Source organism: Parasteatoda tepidariorum, chromosome 5 (assembly GCF_982258835.1).
Source record: "Parasteatoda tepidariorum strain Cologne lab strain chromosome 5, Ptep-v5.0, whole genome shotgun sequence".
NCBI classification, from domain to species: Eukaryota; Metazoa; Arthropoda; class Arachnida; order Araneae; family Theridiidae; genus Parasteatoda; species Parasteatoda tepidariorum.
Genome location: NC_141759.1, coordinates 10617011 through 10636946, shown reverse-complemented (window position 1 = coordinate 10636946; position 19936 = coordinate 10617011). Strand labels below are relative to the sequence as shown.

General features: G+C 30.5%; 2 protein-coding genes across 2 annotated transcripts; both read right to left on the bottom strand.

Annotated features, from left to right (window-relative positions):
• Window positions 1-916: 916 nt before the first annotated feature.
• LOC139426603 (uncharacterized) lies at window positions 917-7813 on the bottom strand. The gene is made up of 2 exons (XM_087163403.1): window positions 7513-7813; window positions 917-3200 (listed from the first exon to the last, which is right to left on the bottom strand). The coding sequence occupies exons 1-2, from the start codon at window positions 7520-7522 to the stop codon at window positions 1078-1080; spliced, it is 2133 nt and encodes a 710-aa protein (XP_087019529.1). The 5' UTR covers window positions 7523-7813; the 3' UTR covers window positions 917-1077.
• On the bottom strand, window positions 7750-13806 carry LOC147808559 (uncharacterized). Its single transcript, XM_087162616.1, has 5 exons — window positions 13435-13806; window positions 12229-12375; window positions 10801-11652; window positions 9389-10733; window positions 7750-7757 (listed from the first exon to the last, which is right to left on the bottom strand). Exons 1-5 carry the CDS (start codon window positions 13804-13806, stop codon window positions 7750-7752), a joined length of 2724 nt encoding a protein of 907 aa, XP_087018742.1.
• Window positions 13807-19936: the final 6130 nt, after the last annotated feature.

Here is a 19936-nt window from a genome sequence, read left to right as displayed (position 1 = left end):
AATGTAGAATTCATTAAATGTAGTAATAAATTCTTCATTTAACACGGTTTTAATTTTCTGTTTACGGTGGCGAAAGTATTTTAATTTAAAATTAAAAATTTCTCTCTGCAGCATTATTTGTTTATAACATTAAACGGTTATTATATATGTATATATATATATATATATATATATATATATATATATATATATATATATATATATATATATATATATATATATATATATATATATATATATATATATATATATATATATATATATATATATATGTATATATATATATATATATATATATATATATGTATATGTATATATATATATATATATAATATATATATATATATATATATATATATATATATATATATATATATATATATATATATATATATATATATATATATATATATATATATATATATATATATATATATATATATATATATATATATATATATATATATATATATATATATATATATATATATCTTAGCCTACAACAAGCTGTTTCACATTAACTTAACTTCACCCCTTACAGTTTTTACCATTATTTTTGTTACATCTGTACATTGTTTATACATGAACAAAGTGAACTGCTTAAATAATTAAGAAAGTATAGAGCTCAAAAATTTCATTAACTTTTCCAATTTGAATTAATTTTTTTATTATACAATCTTCAAAAAACATTACAAATAGCAAAATTTTTATCTTATCATATCAAACAATAATTTTACTCCTAATAAATTAATTAAATTACTCATTTTCTAAAAATTATAGTCTACTGAATTTTGCTTAAATTATTAATTATAATTGCTCATAATGAGACTATATCATTCTAAGTAATTAAATTAGCTGAGAAAGAATGCAAGAAGCTAAAGCTAATATCAAAGCTTAGCTCCTCTTTTTTGAAAATGCATTAAAATCTTCAGCAGCTTCTACATCATCCTCAGTTTGATTTTGAACACTACAACTTCAACTTGAACTAGCTGAAGAAGAAATTTTGAATTGAACTTATAATCTTCCGTCCTTGATCTAAAGTTTTCTAAATAGATCGTTTTGTTTCAATAAAATTTATTAATGTTTTCTAGAAACACTCCTTTTCTTCGTTGAAGTTAAATTTGTTTGAGAAGTATTTGGACTTGTGCTAATTTCTTTCTCAGTCATTTTGACTTTTTTCTCATTTCCTCTTTCTTTTCTTTTTGAATGAATATCAGAGCAAGAAAGTGTATCGTTTTCACCTTCCTCCAAAGTATTTACCTCAGAATTTTCATTCTCAAGACAAGAGTGTTGTTGCTCACATTTCATGCTGGATCGCAACTTCCTCGTTTTCGAAAATACATTAAAATCATCAGATTCTGTAGCTTGTCGCCCATCCTCAGTATGATTTTTAACACTGCAACTTAAGCCTGAACAACAGCTGCCACATCCTGAAAGAGATTTCATCATTACTTGGCACTGTTTCAAAGCTTGTACGTCATAATCGTTCACCATTTTTGAGACCGTTTTTTTCTGAATAGAAGATTTTCTGATTACTGTTTCCTCTCTTTCGATAACTGTGTTTGTTTTAGGATCATCTTCTGTTAGACTTCCTGTATCTTCTAACTGTGCTGCAATTGCATTTTCGCTAGTGGCTTTACGTTCATCTAAAACGCAGTGCATAACAGATCTTGAGTGTGTTTTCACTTCCGAAAACTCTTCATTTAGCGAATCTGAGGAAAGGAGACGATTTTCACTCACGACCATTTCGTTTTTATGAAATTCATAGTCATCATGACAGTTAATAAGTGAGTTGGTCTTTTCATACAAGTCTTTAGTTTCGTTTCTAATAGGGCATGGTACGGTGCGATTATTAGTTGCGACCATCGTATCCGTTTCTTTATTTGAATTTGAAGTGTTTCGTTCTAAAGAACAAGATACACTTTTTGAACAAAATGTAAAATCATCCGTTTTAACTCCGGGAAGTAGGCTCACGTTAATTTCTGACGTTTTTTGATCTTGCTCTGAAAATGTGGACGTTTCCCCAAAATCTTTATTACCGTTTGCTACTTTGAATATATCAGAGTTATTAATTATTTTGGACAATAAGTCTATTAAGATCTGATTTTGCTGAATCAGTGAGGTAACGGGATCATTTGGTAGGTTGATAGTGGTTTCAATGGCGTCTGTACCAGATCCAGAACATGGCAACAAACCACCATCGTCTGCGAGCAGAGCATTGGTAACTTTCTTATCATCACAAACATTTATGTTCTCAAGTGTCTCCACTTCACCTATTCCAGAAAAAATATCGTTCAGCAGCGAATACGAGAAAGGCCCAGGAGCGTCTTCAGAGTTCGTATGGGCACTTGCATTTGCGTCGTCTGCGAAAAGTGTCACGGTCTCAGATATTTGATTTTCTTGAGAGTTCTCACAAGGCTGCTCCAAGTTCCCCAAGAGATCATTCTGGCAAAATTCCAAATTTGCCACAGCTAACTGAGTTTCGTTGTGAAACATTTCGTCATAGTTTTCAAGTGTTGTTTGACCACCATATCTTACCTCAGTAGCAACGTTGGCATTTGAACTGCACGCATAAGCTGAGGAAACACCATTGGTACTATTTTCATGCGACGAACTCTCATTCGCAGCATGAACGTTCACTCTTTCTCTTGAAAAATGCCGTTTTCTTTTTCTTTGCATGTTATTATTCTTAGATGCGCGTGGACCCCTGGAGTAATGTGACTCGATCGCCGGCGATTTCATTTCCCTTCCAACTGGAATCAAACTAGACATTTTTGTAACACTTTCCAATTTAGGAGGACATTCGTTGTAACAGCCTGCTGAAGCATAATCATAGGTGGGGAACCGGTACGTATTTGGGCTGAAATTGTACGCTCCTCTTGAACAACCTTTTGGATTCCAGGAATAATCTATTCCAGTTTCATTCTTTTTGGGACCAAAATCCAAGTTCTGATTTCCATAGTCATTTTGGAAGATGTGCTCGTGTGGATAACTCTGGCGACAGAAGTGCATTGAACAGGAATCGAATCTGGGGTGTTTTGATTTGTTTCTCCGCTGGTGTCGACCTTTTGACGGAAAGTGATGAGGAAATCCTGGAGGAGGAGGTGCAATTCTTGGATGGTTCATGAAAAATTCTGGGAGACGCAATTCTGCTGTCATTCCGTAGTTTGCATCCCATTGCTGATACTTAGCTGGGGTATCTAAGGTGACAAAAATTTATTATTAATTGCAAGTCTTATTGTGATAAACATATCAACGTATTCCAGAAAGCAAAATAAGGCTTATTTTAACTCAGCAAGAACCTTTTACTGTAAACCTAAAGAGGTTTGTTATGTGGTTTACGTTTAAGCCTTCTACCCTCAAAAAGAGATATCTGCTCTATTCTACGCAGCTGTATTCTACGCACATTACCCTAATCCAAAACCCTGGAAAATAACCTCCGATATAAAAACCTTAAATCGAGGTTGACTTAGGGATTTCAAGCTTGAAGAAATCCTTTAATGAAGCTCGTTTCAAGGTGGAAACCATCTTAAATCTAAATAATTATAAGGTTTCCTTTCGCAAAGTATTGTATGCTCACGGATAAAACCAACCTTGTCTTGAAATTTTAATGGACACTGAAATTTGATCCTATCGCCGTTTGTGACGTTTGTGATCGCCCTGGAAAATAAGCTCCGATATAAAAACCTTAAATCGAGGTTGACTTAGGGTTTTCAAGCTTGAAGAAATCCTTTAATGAAGCTCGTTTCAAGGTGGAAACCATCTTAAATCTAAATAATTATAAGGTTTCCTTTCGCAAAGTCTTGTATGCTCACGGATAAAACCAACCTTGTCTTGAAATTTTAATGGACACTGAAATTTAATCCTATCGCCGTTTGTGACGTCTGCTAAAACGTCATTATGACCTAAGTGACAACACTTTTCAAAAAAGCTTTTAAAAAGTAATTTTTAATCCTTTTAGGATGAAAAGTTTGAAACTGCTCTATTTTTGCTTTAGTATAAAAAGGTTTTTAGTACAAACATTTTAGTGACAATAAAAGGAAAATTCCAACACAAGGCTGTCGTAAAGTTAATGCTTTCTAGGATAACACGATCGTGTGAACTGAGAACTTTTTATTTCTTGAAAACTTTCGTCAAAAATCTTTCATAACTCAAAAAGTATTCTTGCTAACACTAAACATTATCCCAGCATACAACTGATATAATCTCAAATATCATCAAAAAATTTCTAAGTGATATCATAAGTAGTTTCCTAGACTAAACAAAAAAGACGTTCATCAAAAAAAAAGGTCCGTTTTGTTAATATATGCCCTATGCTAGGTCATTATTAATATATGCCCTATCGACTCCCCTTAAACAGTATAAAGTTTTTATATATAATTTTTAAAAACTTTATATTTGCAAAGTATGCTACATACATTTTAGATTTAAATGAATGCTTGCTATAATAATCTCTGAAATTTGAATGAGCAGACAAACTTGTGTTAGAACTGCAGATTCACTCCGCAAAATTCTACTACCGGACTGGAGTAATTTAGTGTTATTATTTTTTTTTTCGAATTCTAATTTTAAAGTATCTTTATGTGTATGTTTTGTTTCAAGCAAATAAAAAGTAAAAACTTCCCACTTCCACTTTAATAAAATCAACTCATTTATTGTTGCTGTTGTCGTAGGCCAGTAAGACAGTGGGGGTGCAATTGTTCTTGTTTTCCAGTGGCACCATCTATGGCCAAGAATTCGACTGCCACATTCATACGTCACACCCATTTATACGACGGACCCATCCATACATCCATTCGTTCATCCACAGATCGTAATTTTGACCTGAACGAATAATTGCCAATCCAGTACCCCCAGAGGTGTAATTAGTTATGGGAACAAACTCATTTATTAACAGATTTATTTCGTTTAATCTGGAGAACATATGAATTTTAATTACGAGGAATCATATGTAATGTGTATATGTATTGTTGTTCCTCCATATGTGCATCTAGAGCAGGGATGGGGAAACTACGGCCCTCGGGCCAAGTGTGGCCCGCCGGAGGATTTTATCCGGCCCGCGGATAGAATTTTTATTTGCCGATCAGCGGCAAATATAAACAATATACATCCATTTTATTGTCGACTATGTTTAAAATTATTTCTGTTTTTCCTTTTTTAACAAAGTACTGATGACATTTTTACTTTCTCTATTTTTGTTCTATAAAACATAAATTGATGGAAATAGTTAGAACAGACAGCTTCTATTGGTAAAATGTTGAAAGCAGAAGTTCTTTATAGAATAGCCGTAGATTGGCTCCAACTAGCGTTTGTCTTTCTCGAGGAGCTGACTTATGGAATCTAATATAGGTAAATTGTACTTCACATTTGGCAGACTGCGCATTTTACGCTCCAAAGAGCGGACAATCTAACAATCATCTGAAGCAGTTGTTTCTAAATATGCCTAAGTTTGACAAATCATTACCAAAAGAACTAGCTTCCAAAATTTAAAATTTCACGCCCAGAAAATCAGTGCTATGTTAGCTTAATCTTATATACGTGAACATGAGTTTTCAATTATGAACCTTAGAAAAAATTATTTCAGAAGTAGACTAACAGAAAAGGATTTAGCCTTGTTCCTTAAAATAAGCACATCTCACTTCGAACCTTAATATAAGGAACTTTTAGAAATGAAATCGTAATTTCCTTCATCCCACTAAATATTTAAACTAAAACTTGTATATCGCTTTTTTTTCTTTCTTAAATTTTGAAGATCTTACTTGGCCTACCAAACATTTTTTTTTCTTGATTTTTGGCCCTCGACCAAAAAAGTTTGCCCATCCCTGATCTAGAGGAATCATTTGTTTAATCAGGAGGAATCATATGAATTTTGTTAGTCTTTCACAACAGTTTCCACAGGGCGTTCCACAAATCCCTAGGGTTTCGTTTAAAAGGATTCAAATAGTTAGAACTTTTTTTAATTACTTTTTTTAACTGGCGATGATTTTTGGAACTTCTATTAATATTTAGATCCAACGAATAATCAATTATTAAAAATAAAATGGCCATAAAAGAGGAGTGGCATTTAAAAAAATGAAATTTTTCTAATAACATTATTTTGAACAAATTATAAAAAGGTGCATGTCTTTAAAAAAAAATGCATTAGTATTTCCCATCGTGCTTTTAAATCAAAATAAAATAATGTAAAACGTAAAATAAAGAAATATGTTCCCCTGAAAGCCATTTTACACGTTTATGGCAGTTCTTTTTATTCTTATTTCAAAGAAAATCTCTTATTTCAAAGAAAATCTCATTCTTTTTCAGTTTACGTATATACACCAAAAACAATTCCTTACTACACTAGATTCTGTTTCAGAATTGCGAATTGAACTGTTAAACATAAAACCTAATTTAAAGATTATTAATGATAAAACTATGAAAAAAACTTCATTCCTTTAATTTAATATTTTCAAAATAAAGTACTTTTTTACGTGTTAAAATACGTTCATTATTGCCTTATTACACTTCATTTATTAAATCAGAATTCCGTTGAAAGAAGGTTGATTGTTAAGAACCCCGTTACCAAGAAAAATAATTAATTTAGTTATTATTATTTATTTTTTTGATAATTTTCCATTTCGCCGGGGCAGGCGATAAAGTTGTCGATGCAAACTTACAGAGCTCAAGTAAACTATATACATATAAATAAAACAAAACTTATTGTTTTCCTTAATTTTCTAAGTATATATATATATATATATATATATATATATATATATATATATATCTTATTTTTTAAATTTTTCATTAGTACTATGTGATAATAAGAATTAGAAACAGTAATTAAAAGTTTAATGTATGAGAAATATGTAATAAACTTCCTTTTCTTACGATTCAATATTAAAATATAATTTCAGAAATATTTTTAGTTTAGAAAAATAAATTACATCATGCATATTATCTTGCCAAAGTATATCATACATTACTAGTGATAAAAGTAAACATGTAAGAAACGTGTAAGTACTGTTAGTCGATCACATAAAGCAAATTATATGATAATGAAAAGTGTTCTTATATTGGTAATAGTATTAGTAATAGCACAAGTCTCAGTAGAACTCTACATGGGCAATTGGCGACTGTCTGGTAAACATCACGAAGGATGATTCAAAGGCATCTCATTTCAATTTTTATCCTTTGCTGCGAAAATTTGGCTTAATCATAATACATGATACTCAGTGGATTTAACGACATTGGCGATGTTTGGGAAGGCAATAAGTTTTACAATCTACAGTGTTTTAGATGTTTAAGTTGATTTGCTATTTTACAGTTACTTTATTACATATCTAGTACAGTTTGGCGACAAGAGTCAATGCGACATTTTGGCATTGAAGACAGTTTTATAAAATCGAGTCATGCATATATCATATACTGGGATTTTTCCAGGAATTTTATCAATATTGGAAATAATAATATAAAAATACAATTATTAAAAACAGTATAAATATTAAATATAAAAAAGTAGGAAATATTTACTAAAATCCATTTTCTGAAAGTGGACTTTTTAAATTGATGAGTAATCACAGCTTAATGTATGAAAGGAATAATTTAAAGCAGCAAATTTCTCAGAAAAATAATCTCCTCAAATTTCAAACAAATTCTTTGGTGAATCACGAGCACTATATTAAAAGCGATCATTTGAGTAAATTGTAATACTTTTGCTGACCTGCCTAAAATTTGCATCATAGCTTTTAAAAAATTGAATTGGTTCAATCAAATCTCTAAAAGAAGGTATCACTCATAGACTAATAAAAATATAAAAAAAGGCTGCTCTCGCAATGGTAAAATCATTCTCACTTTGAAACCAACACCAGGCCCCTCATCACGTGACGGAAAAAGGAGGAGCGGTAAGCAATGTTGCCTACTTATCCCTATATTTGTGAATTATAGTAGGTAAAAAAAGCATATTTTCTCAATGTCATTATATACTTCTTGAGGTGTTCAGGGGTTGTTTGAAATTTCGTGTTTTCCTCATAGCCGTGATATTTAAGATGTTGACTACCCTTAATGACAAAATTACTCTCTTAGAAAAATTAATGTAGTCACGCAGTGGACTGATCGTTTAGACACGGTTCCCAGCAGATCACCGAAGTCAAGCATCAATGGCTGCGGTCAGTGCGCGGGTAGGTGACCACTTGGATCAGTCTGCGTAGGGACCGAGGGTGTGCGGTATGGGTCCTCATTAAACAGTTCTACCGTAAAGTGCACGACTTTGCGCGCAAATCGTCGGGCTACGGAAGCAGGGATGCCATCCCCTATTAAATACGGTGATATTGATCTCAGATCTCGGGGTTTCAATCATAACAAACGCCTTTTAACATAATATATATTTAATAACAAAAGGATGATGATAATGGTACAGTGTCATGGAGGAAACTGATTAGAAACTAATGATTTTACATTACTGCGCAGAGCGCCATCTATTGAGCTTTAGAAATTATAATTAATAAGGAGAAATATTATTAACACACTTCCCCACGATGAACTCTTAGTTCATAACAATTTAGTCATTTCATATATTAATCAAAGTTATTTTTCTCAAATGTAAGGTACCAATATTTAAAAAATAATATAATCCTACCTTTTTACAATATGAGCCCTTCTTAATAATATAAAGATTATAATACAACAATATTAATCGAATTCTTAAAATAATATGTTTCATGAGCATTAGTTCAAACCTTTAACAAATTATTACCTTATAAATGAAATTATTGAAATTTAAGTAAATATCAATTGATGAAATTAAATTATCATATCATGAATAATAAATGAAGCAATTTTCACAACACAAATTCTTTCACATGCAAAACATTTCAATTTTAAACAAACATGCATTTAAACAAGAAAATATATATGTATGCATATTTTCTTTAAATCAAAAAAGTTCAAATAATATCTTAAGATAAACTTAATTTGTAAGTTAAATGATTATCTTAAGTAATATATTAAAATAAAATGTTCAAATAATAATAAATGTGAATTTAAAGTTCAAATAGAATGTTCATATTAATTTAATTGTTCACTTCTAATTTATATAATAAATTTATAGGACGTTTTATTATTGACGTATCTGTTTTCAAAGCACATGCTCTTATTTTGTTATCACGTCCTTGAAATGTTTCCACAATTTTTCCAAGTTTCCACATGCTCCTTGGAAGTTTGTCATCATGAATCAAAACAATATCATTTACCTTAAAATTTTGATTACCTTTATCTAAATTTACATAATTGACAGCTCTTAAATTTAAAAGATAATCCCTTTTCCGTTTCTTCCAAAATTGATTTATAAGTCTTTCTCGATATTTAAATTTTTTAATTATCATTTTTTTGTCAATCATGCAGTCAATACCGGATAACTTGACTGACGGTAAACTTATTAATCGTCTTCCAAGTAGCATGTGGGATGGCGTTAGAGGAAAAGTATCTGGAGAGTCTGTAGTCACGTAAGTAATAGGCCTCGAGTTAATCACAGCTTCTATTTCACATAGAACTGTTTCGAGTTCTTCACTAGTCAAAGATGTTTTCCTCAGTAATTTCCGAAGAATGATTTTCATTGAACGAACCATTCGCTCGTAGAATCCACCCCACCAGGGTGCTCTCTCAACGATGAATTTCCACCTTATTCCTTTTGAGGAATAAAACTCACTCACTTCAGAACTGCTCAAAATAGTCCACATTTTTTTCAATTCAAACTCTGCTCGTTTGAACGTCTGAGCATTGTCTGAATAAATAACAGAACAAAGTCCTCTTCTGGAAATGAAGCGACGAAAAGCAAGTAAAAATGCTTCAGTTGTTAAACTGGAAACAATTTCCAGGTGTATCGCTCGTGTAACTGCACAGGTGCATAGCATGATGTAAAACTTATTGTCAGAATCTTTCACAAATAAGGGTCCAGCAAAATCCAGGCCTGTAACTGAGAATGGAGGTGACTGTTCTATTCTGTCTTTAGGAAGAGGAGCCATGATTTCTCTTCCTGATCGAACATTGAATCTTTTACATAAGACGCATCTTCCAATTATTGACTTAATAAATTGCCGACCTTTCGGAATCCAAAATTTCTCTCGTACCTGTGTTAGCGTGTCTGAAATACCAGAGTGTAGGGTCTTTTCGTGTGCTTCTTTCACTATCAGTTCTGTAAATTTAGTTTTTGGTGGTAATAGTATAGGATGTTTTTCATAATAGTTCAAATTGGAGTGCTGTAGTCTTCCACCCACAAGTAGAATCCCTTTGTCAGAAATGAACTGATTTAAGTCTCTGATTTTTGAGCACTTCTGTAAATGTTGTCCTTCCTTTAAGCAATCTATATCCTTACTGTAGTTCTTTGCTTGTACGTGTCTCAACCAAAGGTTTTCAGCTTCTTCTAATTCTTCTGCAGTTAAAACATTTTTGATTCTATCTTCTTTCTTCACTCTCAAATTCGTTATAAATCTTCTAATCCAGGCTGTTATTCGGTAAACCTTCTTAATAGAACTAAATTTGTGGATATCGAAAATTGAATCGTGAACATTATTTTCACTTGCATAATTAACTGCAATAAATTTCGATCTCTTTTCTTCATATACATCTGCTCTTCTAAAATTTTCTTCATTTTTCAGCCATTTTTCTTCGCTTAATGTCAACCATGTTGGTCCATTAAAAAATAGTTGCACTTGAAAGCAAATCATTAGCAATGCAGCCTCTTGATATGATATCAGCTGGATTATCATTTCCCTTTATGTACTTCCAATTAGTAGGATCTGTTAAAGTTTGGATCTCACTTACTCTGTTTGAAATAAATGTCTTCCACTGACTTGCATTTCCTCGAATCCAACTAAGGGCTATGGTTGAGTCAGAATATAGAATATAGTTGTTATTTATTTGAAACACCTTCCTTAAAGTATCCAATAATCTGGAACCTATAAGAGTGGCCATCAGTTCTAATCTTGGTAGACTCAACTTCTTCAATGGTGCAACGCGTGCCTTTGAAGTAACGAAGCTTACGTAAAAATTTTGATTTCTTTCATATCGAATATATGCAATCGCTCCATACGCCTTCTCACTTGCGTCACAAAATATAATTATCTTATAATTCCTTACTTCGGAACAGCTATCTTCTTCATGAAAATAATATCTTGGTAGTGAAAGTTCCTTTAATAAATTTACTTCCTTATACCATTTTTCCCATTTCAGTCTTAAAATATCTCCGAATTCCTCATCCCATTCTAAGCCTTGTTCCCATATTTCTTGAAGAAGAATTTTAATTCTAATCGTGAATGCTGTTATATATCCCATTGGATCAAATAATTTCGATGATATGCGTAATACGCTTCTCTTAGTATTTTTCACATTTTCTAAAGAGTCAATTAAAGAACTTAAATCTAAATTAAATTCATCCTTTAAGGTATTCCAAATTAATCCTAAAACCTTTAAAGGTACTGTTTCTTCACTATGATATTTTTCAAATTTTGTGTCTTGCCATTTTTGGCATAACTCCTTAGAATCACTCTTCCACTTCCTAAGATTTATTGATGCTTCCTTTAATATTAATTTAGTGTCCCTGGATAATAGTAATCCATCTTCAATCGTATTTGTACCAGTAATAAGATCGTCGACATACAAATTTTCATTTAAAACCTTACACGCCAAAGGATGAGATTCTTTATAATTTTTGATATGATACTTTATTGTTCCAGCCAGTAAAAATGTTGATTATTTTACTCCGAAAGTTACGGTTCTATTGCGAAAAACCTCAATTTTCTTGGGAGGGAATTGCTCTGACCAAAGAAATCTAAGATAGTCCCTATCATGTTCATCAATTAACAATTGTAGGAAAGCCTTTTCACAATCAGCAATTATTCCTATCTTAAACTCGCGAAATTTTAATAGTAAAATTAAAAGATTAGGGTTTAGATTGGGACCCGATAATAAGTTATCATTTAGAGAGTAGCAATTTTTTTCTTTAGCCGAAGCATCAAAAACTATCCGTAACTTTGTAGTTTGTTTATCATTTCTAATTACTGGATGATGAAGTAAGTAATAAACCATATTTGGAACTATTGATTTATCATTAACAGGTTCTATTATTCCTTCCGATAATTGTTCTTTAAAAATACTAGCATAATTATCATGCAAAGAAGAATTTTTATTAAAACGCGATGTTAAACTAATTAACCTTCTTTTAGATAAATTAAAATTGTCAGAAATGTTTACCTCATCTTTAAATGGTAATTTAACTACGTATCTGCCATCCTGAAGTTTTATATTTTGTTCAAACTGTTTTAAAGTTTCTTCCTCTAAAGGTGTATTCTGAATTTTATCATTTATGCCTAAGCTTTCAATATCCCAAAATTTCCGTAACTGTAAATTTATATCATCACAAGAATTATTTTCACTAGTTAATTCCTCAAAATTAAATTTTTCCTTACAATAACACAAATTTTCAATGATAGAGTCATTTTTTAAATCTGAATGAGTAATCCCAGTTATGCTTCCTCCGAGTAATGTTTCGACATAAAACAAATCTTTAGTCAACTTCTTTATGTACCCAGTGTGGAGTTTCCAATAATAATCTGCTCCAATTAATATATCAATGGAATTTATTCCTTTCGAAAGACATAAATCAGTAAGCGCAAAATCTTTAAGCAGCAACTTTATTTTATTATTATGCGGTGGGAAAGAAGCACGTGTTATGGTACTTGTAACCAATAATTCGAACTCTGACCTTCGAGTAGGATATTTTTTATTGCTTATACTCGCCTTTACTATATCAAATGTTTTTTCTTGCGGTTCACGGCTTCCAAAAGTATAAACTAATAAATTTTCCTTTCTTATTATCGGGAGATTAAGCTTTTGAGCTAATTCTCTAGTAATGAATGACCTCATCGATGCGGAATCAAATAAAATATTTATCTCCTGCGTTTTGTCTGCCAAATGTAAATTCGCAACACATGTTTGTAAAAACACTGATTGAAATTCCCCTTTTTGTCCCTCTTCGACATGAGAAACACTGGCTACAACTGTATTTTTCTCTGCGGTTTCTAGTGAACTTTCGTTTTGAGTTTTCTTAATTCCAAAGCAAATTATTTCGTGATGAGATTTACTAATACATTTTTTACAAGGACTAATTTTACTCCTACATTGTGAACTTAAATGTGATTTACGGAAACATTTAAAGCAACGACCTTCGCTCATTAATCTATCTCTTTTTTCAGAAACCGACATTTTTTCACAAATAAATGAATCATGTTCTGATTTACAAAATACACAATTAAATTTTACATTAGTAGCCAATGCTAAAGCTGTGGGAATATTCGATCTGAACTGTTTTTTGTTATTTATTACTTCCCTGGGATTATAATAGTTATAGTGTTTATTTTTCTTAACATTATCATGGAATAATGTAGATGATTCGCGTACCTGAATTTCTTCCTTATTAAATTGAATTAATTCCGAAACATTAAATTCTGATTTTGATTTTCGTTTGCGGTTGTATTCTAAAGTTAAATCTTCTGGTATTAGCTTTAATAATATAGGGCATAATAAGTGTCCATATGTTCCAGAGACTACATTTAAGCTTTCTAAAGATCTAATGTTTACTTCTAAATTATCATATAAATTTCGCAATGCTCTAATATCACTAGAATTTCTTACGGGATCAAGATTTAATAGACGATTCATATGACTATTAATCACTAAATCTTCGCGCCCAAATCTATCTTTTAACAATTCTATACTTTTCATATAATTTTCTTTAGTCAAAGCAAACCCTTTAATAGCATTTAATGCCATTCCACCCAGTAAGCTTTTTAAATAAGTAAATTTTTGTACCTCACTTAAACTGTCATTTTCATGGATCGCGATTTCAAATTGATTCCAAAATTCAAGCCATAATGTTGTTTCACCGTAAAATTTATTTATGTTTAATTTTGGAAGTTTAACTGCATTACTTATTTCTGGAACAAATTTAGATTTTTCATATTGTGCGCTATTAAATGATTCTTCTCCTTTACTTTCTTTATTATTTTCTTTCAAAAATCTTGCGATTCGAGATTGCCACTTTATTATTTTTTCAGAATATTCTTCAATTCCAGTAATTTCAATTTCTATTTCCTCACTTTCAATTAGTGGTTCAATTCGATTATTTATTGCTTTTAAACTTTTATTTTTATCAATTAACTGTTCCTTACAATCTATTAATTCCTCGATTTTTTCTTTAGATTCCACATTATCATCATTTATTAAATTTTCAATTTTTGTTATCAATCGAGTTGTTCAAGAGCGAATTATTTTTCTTTTATTTTTCAAATCATCGTATGAATCCATTATTTAAATCAAGTGCACTCACCTTTAATCAAATTCTTAGCTCCAGGTTGGTGCGCCAATATTAAATACGGTGATATTGATCTCAGATCTCGGGGTTTCAATCATAACAAACGCCTTTTAACATAATATATATTTAATAACAAAAGGATGATGATAATGGTACAGTGTCATGGAGGAAACTGATTAGAAACTAATGATTTTACATTACTGCGCAGAGCGCCATCTATTGAGCTTTAGAAATTATAATTAATAAGGAGAAATATTATTAACATCCCCTCTGCAGAGGATCAAAAATGTGATGGCATGTCTTCGGATCATCCTCAGGGATGCTTCCCAGACCGTCACCAATAGCCCATTGTGCAGCTCTAGTGTGACGTAAATGAACTACAACAACAACAATTAGAAGAATTAAAAATTGAATAAATATTTCCAACATCGATTATTCAGTTTTTATTCATATATTTTATTATTAGCATTTAACAAGTTGGGCATGTTGTCTATTTGTGTTATTATGATTTTATTTAAATTTTTCTAGTAATTTTAAATTCATGTAAGTATGATATTATAATGTTGAATATGAACAATAAGCATGCGCAGGTTTTTCATCCGACCAATCAGTAACATTCAAGAACTTGAATAGTGTCGGCGAATCATCCAATTTCTTGGAGATAGAAATTTCTCAAATTTCTCGGGTTCAAGAACTTAGGCCGTGTAAACAGGCCTTTATTCTATGGATGGTTGAGTGAATGTAAACAACAACAAAAGCTTCAGAAAACCGGACGAAATGTAAAAAAACTTTTGGTGTATTCCTCCGCTTATGTTACGTCTACGAGGTGATGTGTGAACAAGCTTAATATTCCAAGAAGTTTTCTTATTGCAATTTGTGTTTAAATTTATGCATAATTTTACCATTCATAAGAGTTTTCCGTAATTCATAAATTCTAAAAGGTTGTGAGCCTAAAGCAAATTTAAGAAAATTAATATCACAACATAAATAAAGTATAAGGTTCACCATTTTTTGAAAGTTATCCTTTATTTTGCTGTATTAGTTGTTGTAGTTCATTTACGTCGCACTAGAGCTTCACAATAGACTATTAGCGTCGGTCTGGGAAACATCCCTGAGGATGATCCGAAGACATGCCATCACAATTTTTATCTTCTGCAGAGGGGATGGCACCCCCGCTTCGATAGCCCGACGACCTGCACGCGGAGTCGAGCACTTCAGGGTAGAACAGTTTAACGAGGACCAATATCGCACACCCTCGGTTCCTACGCAGACTGATCCAAGTGGTCACCCGCCAGCACACTGACCGCAGCCAGTGATGCTTGACTTCGGTGATCTGCTAGGAACCGTGTCTTGACGATCAGCCCACTGCGGGATATAATAGTGTACAGTCCGCAAAAAAAAAAAGATATCACCCTGAATAACTTTTGTTCTAATTATCGGATTTTCACGATCTAAGTGTCAATCTTAATGGTTCCCGGGGGTGACCTCAAATATGCTAATTAATTAGTGCTAACTATTAATTAAGTTACGAAATCAGACACAAAAACGTACTTTCTCTGAATAAACATGTATTTTTTTTTACATATTTGGAATCCTGACCCTTAAAATAGGGGGGGTAGACAAAATTTCGAAAAAAATGGGTTGTAAATTAGGTCGCAATAGGGATTTATATATCTGGCGATGGTTTAAAAATATGCCAAATTACCTCGCCATAGAAGGGGAAATAATTTATAACAACCATAAAGAAACTGAATGAATGACAAGATGGGAAAAGATAGTGCTTCTCGTTGCTAAGCAACCAAAAGAATTTTTCACGTTGCTTTCTGGGCTTTTTTTTTTTTTTTTTTAAATCTCTTTTAAAAAGGAAATTTAAATAAATTAATAAATTATTTTTGATTCTCCAAGATTATAGAATCTTTGAATTTTTATCTGACATTATTTATTTTTGTAAAGCTGTTTTAATGTAATTTGTATGACAGTTTTGAATTAAAACCAAATTTTCATAAGTTATCATAAATTTATGAAGAGTTGTAGGGTTAAATGCTTTTGCCCCGCACTTCGAGTTTCTTAGGAAAGGAAAAAAAAGTGATCAAGCAAAGGTGGACCTGAAAAAAGATAGCTATTCTGATGCATAATCGCAAAGTTTTATAGAAATCACGGTATTTATTTTCGATAAAATTGTAAAACTTAATAAATGTTATAAGGCATTTTAAAAGCATTTTGATATATATATATATATATATATATATATATATATATATATATATATATATCATAATAAATAAAAACAAAAAAAACACGAAGAAAATTACGAAAAATAATAAGTTTTATTTATTGCGCATAAGCTGCAAGTAAATAGAACTCATAAAATAAGTAAATAAGTTCAAAATGTGGAAAAAACTTGGGAAAAATTACGGAACAATAAAAAAGGGGGGAAGAAAAATAATAATAAAAAATAAAACAGCAAGAAACCGGAAAAAAAAATTCTAAAAATATCCGGAAAATAAAAGATATAATCTTTTCATCAGCTTACACGATTATATCAGCAAAAAAATAGTACTTTCTATTATTGTATCAATATAGCCAAAGTAAAATATATCAATGCAATAGTTTGAGAAGTACTCAAAAAAATTTTACAAAAAAATTACAAACATAATGGAACACAATAAGTAAAAATATCAAGCGAAATCAGAAAATTAAGTATAAAGAAGAAACAGAATAAAACATGAAACGAAATCTATAAAGCGAGCTGCGAATTCAAATGAACTTATTACATGAACGTGAAATTTTTAAAGAATTATTTAAAATATTTTCGAAAAAGATTGCCACATTACAAAATATGAAACCAAAAGCGGAAATTGAGCTAAAAGCTTAAATAGAGGGGTTTTGTATTAAAGTGCGTTCTTACTGCAGTGTTTTGGTTATACCTATTTTATATAATGTGATTATAATGCTTTTTGAATTTATTATTCTGTTTTTATCGGAGAAAATAGTAACTTCGTTAAATCATGAAAATTCTTGGAATTAGACATGAAAAGTTATGAATTTGAAAATCTAAAATGTAACAGATTATTAAGGAAAATAAAATATTTCATTTGAAATCTATTTTTTTATTCAACATTATTTCATTTTATGCTTTACAGAATATTAAAACGGTGCGGAGATCAAGGAGGTATGTAAATAGGAAAATATATTAAAATCCATATCTTAAGTTCAGAACCTTTTTTCATGGCACTTGTTAACCAAAATGCTGTAATGATATTGTCAGCATTTCAATTAAAAGAACTAATTCGTTCTGTTTAAAACTATCTCTATCACACGAATGTCGCATTCCGAATGTCGCATACCTCCCTTAACTATATCCGTACTTCTTCAACTACGATTAAAATAAAACTTTATTTTAAGGAGCAAGTCAAGAATTTGTACTTCTTAATATTTGCAAATGATATTAAGTAAACTTAGTTTGCAGTAAAAAGAGTTGATGTTATTTACACACTCCTTTCGTTAGTTCTTTAAAAAACATGATTAAACGAAAATTAGGTTTATAATACCCTTAATTAAACAAGAGTAACAATTGTTACAGTTTTTACAATAATTTTTCAACTCTGACACTCTTTTCATGAGATAACTTCTTTTGCCAACGATTTTGTCCCTTTTTTTTTTTTGTTAGTTGAAACCAGCTTACGCATTCTTGTAATTTTTACATTTTATCTTTGAAATTTCAATCTCGAAAGACATGCATGAAGTGACGCCTAGTCCAAAGAATCTAAGTTAAATAGTTGTAAGGCCGATTATTACGAAAACAATTAACTACTCTGGTTCAATGAAACAATGACAGTAAAACTTGGGTAAGTTGACCACTTCATGTGCATTGTTTTAGTGGCCAACGTAGACAAGTGGTCAACTTATAGAAGGGGTGGGACATTGTTTACTTTTTCGTTTCCTACATGTTGCTACACATTAAAATTTTTTTTTTACTTGACTTAAAAATTTGATTTAGCAAATGGCCAAATGAATATCTCAAGAAATGTGTTTAAACCTAAACGAACTTCAATTTGTTACACAGAAATAATTTTAATATTTAACTAACTTTTAAAAAAAAATTATTTTGTTAGTTATGCATGTGAAGTGTTTAATAAAAATAATTTCTTAAAATATCAGAACACGAAAACATTGAAAACTTTAACAAAACAAAATTATTTTAACACTTTAAAATTTATTCTGTTATTACTACGCATACAAGACTATTTGCTTTCTATTGCAACTGGAAGAGCAACTTTTCAACTAACACACCTGTTTTCAATGAATGAATGAAAGAAATGGTCAAAAGCTGACTCCCTACAGTTTCCCCAGATGGTCAACTCACAAAAAGGTTTAGATTAGCTTTTTACACTATTTCACCAAACAAGTGAAATATTAACATACATTGCGAAATGTCAGAAAATTTTCTGAATTTTTTTTTTCTGGTCAATTTATGAGGGTTTTAGAATAGAATTTCATAATACTCCTAGACAAAATTAACTTATTTCAGTGGTCAACATACAAGATAGACAGGTGGTCAAGTTACAAAGGTTTTGCTTCTTTATTATGTAGGAAAATTTCCGTTCTTGATAATTGAGGTCAACTTGTTCAGGTGTAAAACTTACAAGTGTGGTCAACTTGGTAGGTTTCACTGTATAAATAAATCATTAATATTCTTGTTTTTTTATTACGAAATATTAGGAGAAATTTGTATACATAATTTCTTCAAAACGTGTGTTAAAACTATGATTATAAGTTATTTAAGAAGAAAAAAGTCAAATGGAGTAAAAGAACAATTTTTGAGATGATGATTCTAAAAATAGCACATTTTTCAAATCTTTTTGCAATTTTTTATTTTAGTAGTTGTTTAACAAAACAAGGCATATCGAACATTTTCCTGATATAGCAATATTTTTTTGAACTGTGCAAAAGTTGAGAAATTATACAAACAACTTTTAAAGAAAATATTTTCAACTTTTTAAGACAAAAGGGTAACTTAAAAGGGTTAGCGCACAAGATTAACTTTGAATGTTGAATTAAAATTGCATGCCCATAGTTTTTTGTTCATTTAAAAAACAAAACAATCTGTTAAATTTTTCCCCTGTGCGCACATACGCATTTACTTTTCATTACTCGAATAAATAAGAAGTAATAAAAAAAATAAAATTAATAATTTATCTTCATTTTTCGTAAACAATAGTATTTTTAGTAAATAGTCAGCTGTTCTGCTTCGAATGATATTGAGTGTGATCATTAGAATATTTTTAATTTCTTAACAAGATTTAATTCTCAGATAGCTGGCAATAATTTTAAGTTTTCTTTCAATAAGAACTTAGCAATAATTTAAAAAGCAATTTTATTTTAAAGAAAAACATAAATTAAAGTACTTAAACAATTGATTAGCATATTATTGGAAAAAAATATACATAATAGAATTTTAAAAAAAATTGCATTAAAATTCAATAAAAAAGTTAGAAAAATAATTCTGCGAAACACGCATAGACAGGTAATTTACAAATTTATTTTAAGATTAAGGCGATATATAAGATGTAAAGAAGTTTTAAAAAA

Coding starts and splice junctions, on each gene's coding strand:
- LOC147808559 (XM_087162616.1), bottom strand. CDS start 13,806: ATGGCATTAAATGCTATTAAAGGGTTTGCTTTGACTAAAGAAAATTAT. Junction 12,376..13,434: donor TTAATAAGGAAGAAATTCAG/GTACGCGAATCA, acceptor ATAAATTTACAG/TTACGGAAATTTTGGGATAT. Junction 11,653..12,228: donor AATTACCATTTAAAGATGAG/GTAAACATTTCT, acceptor TTGGCGTGTAAG/GTTTTAAATGAAAATTTGTA.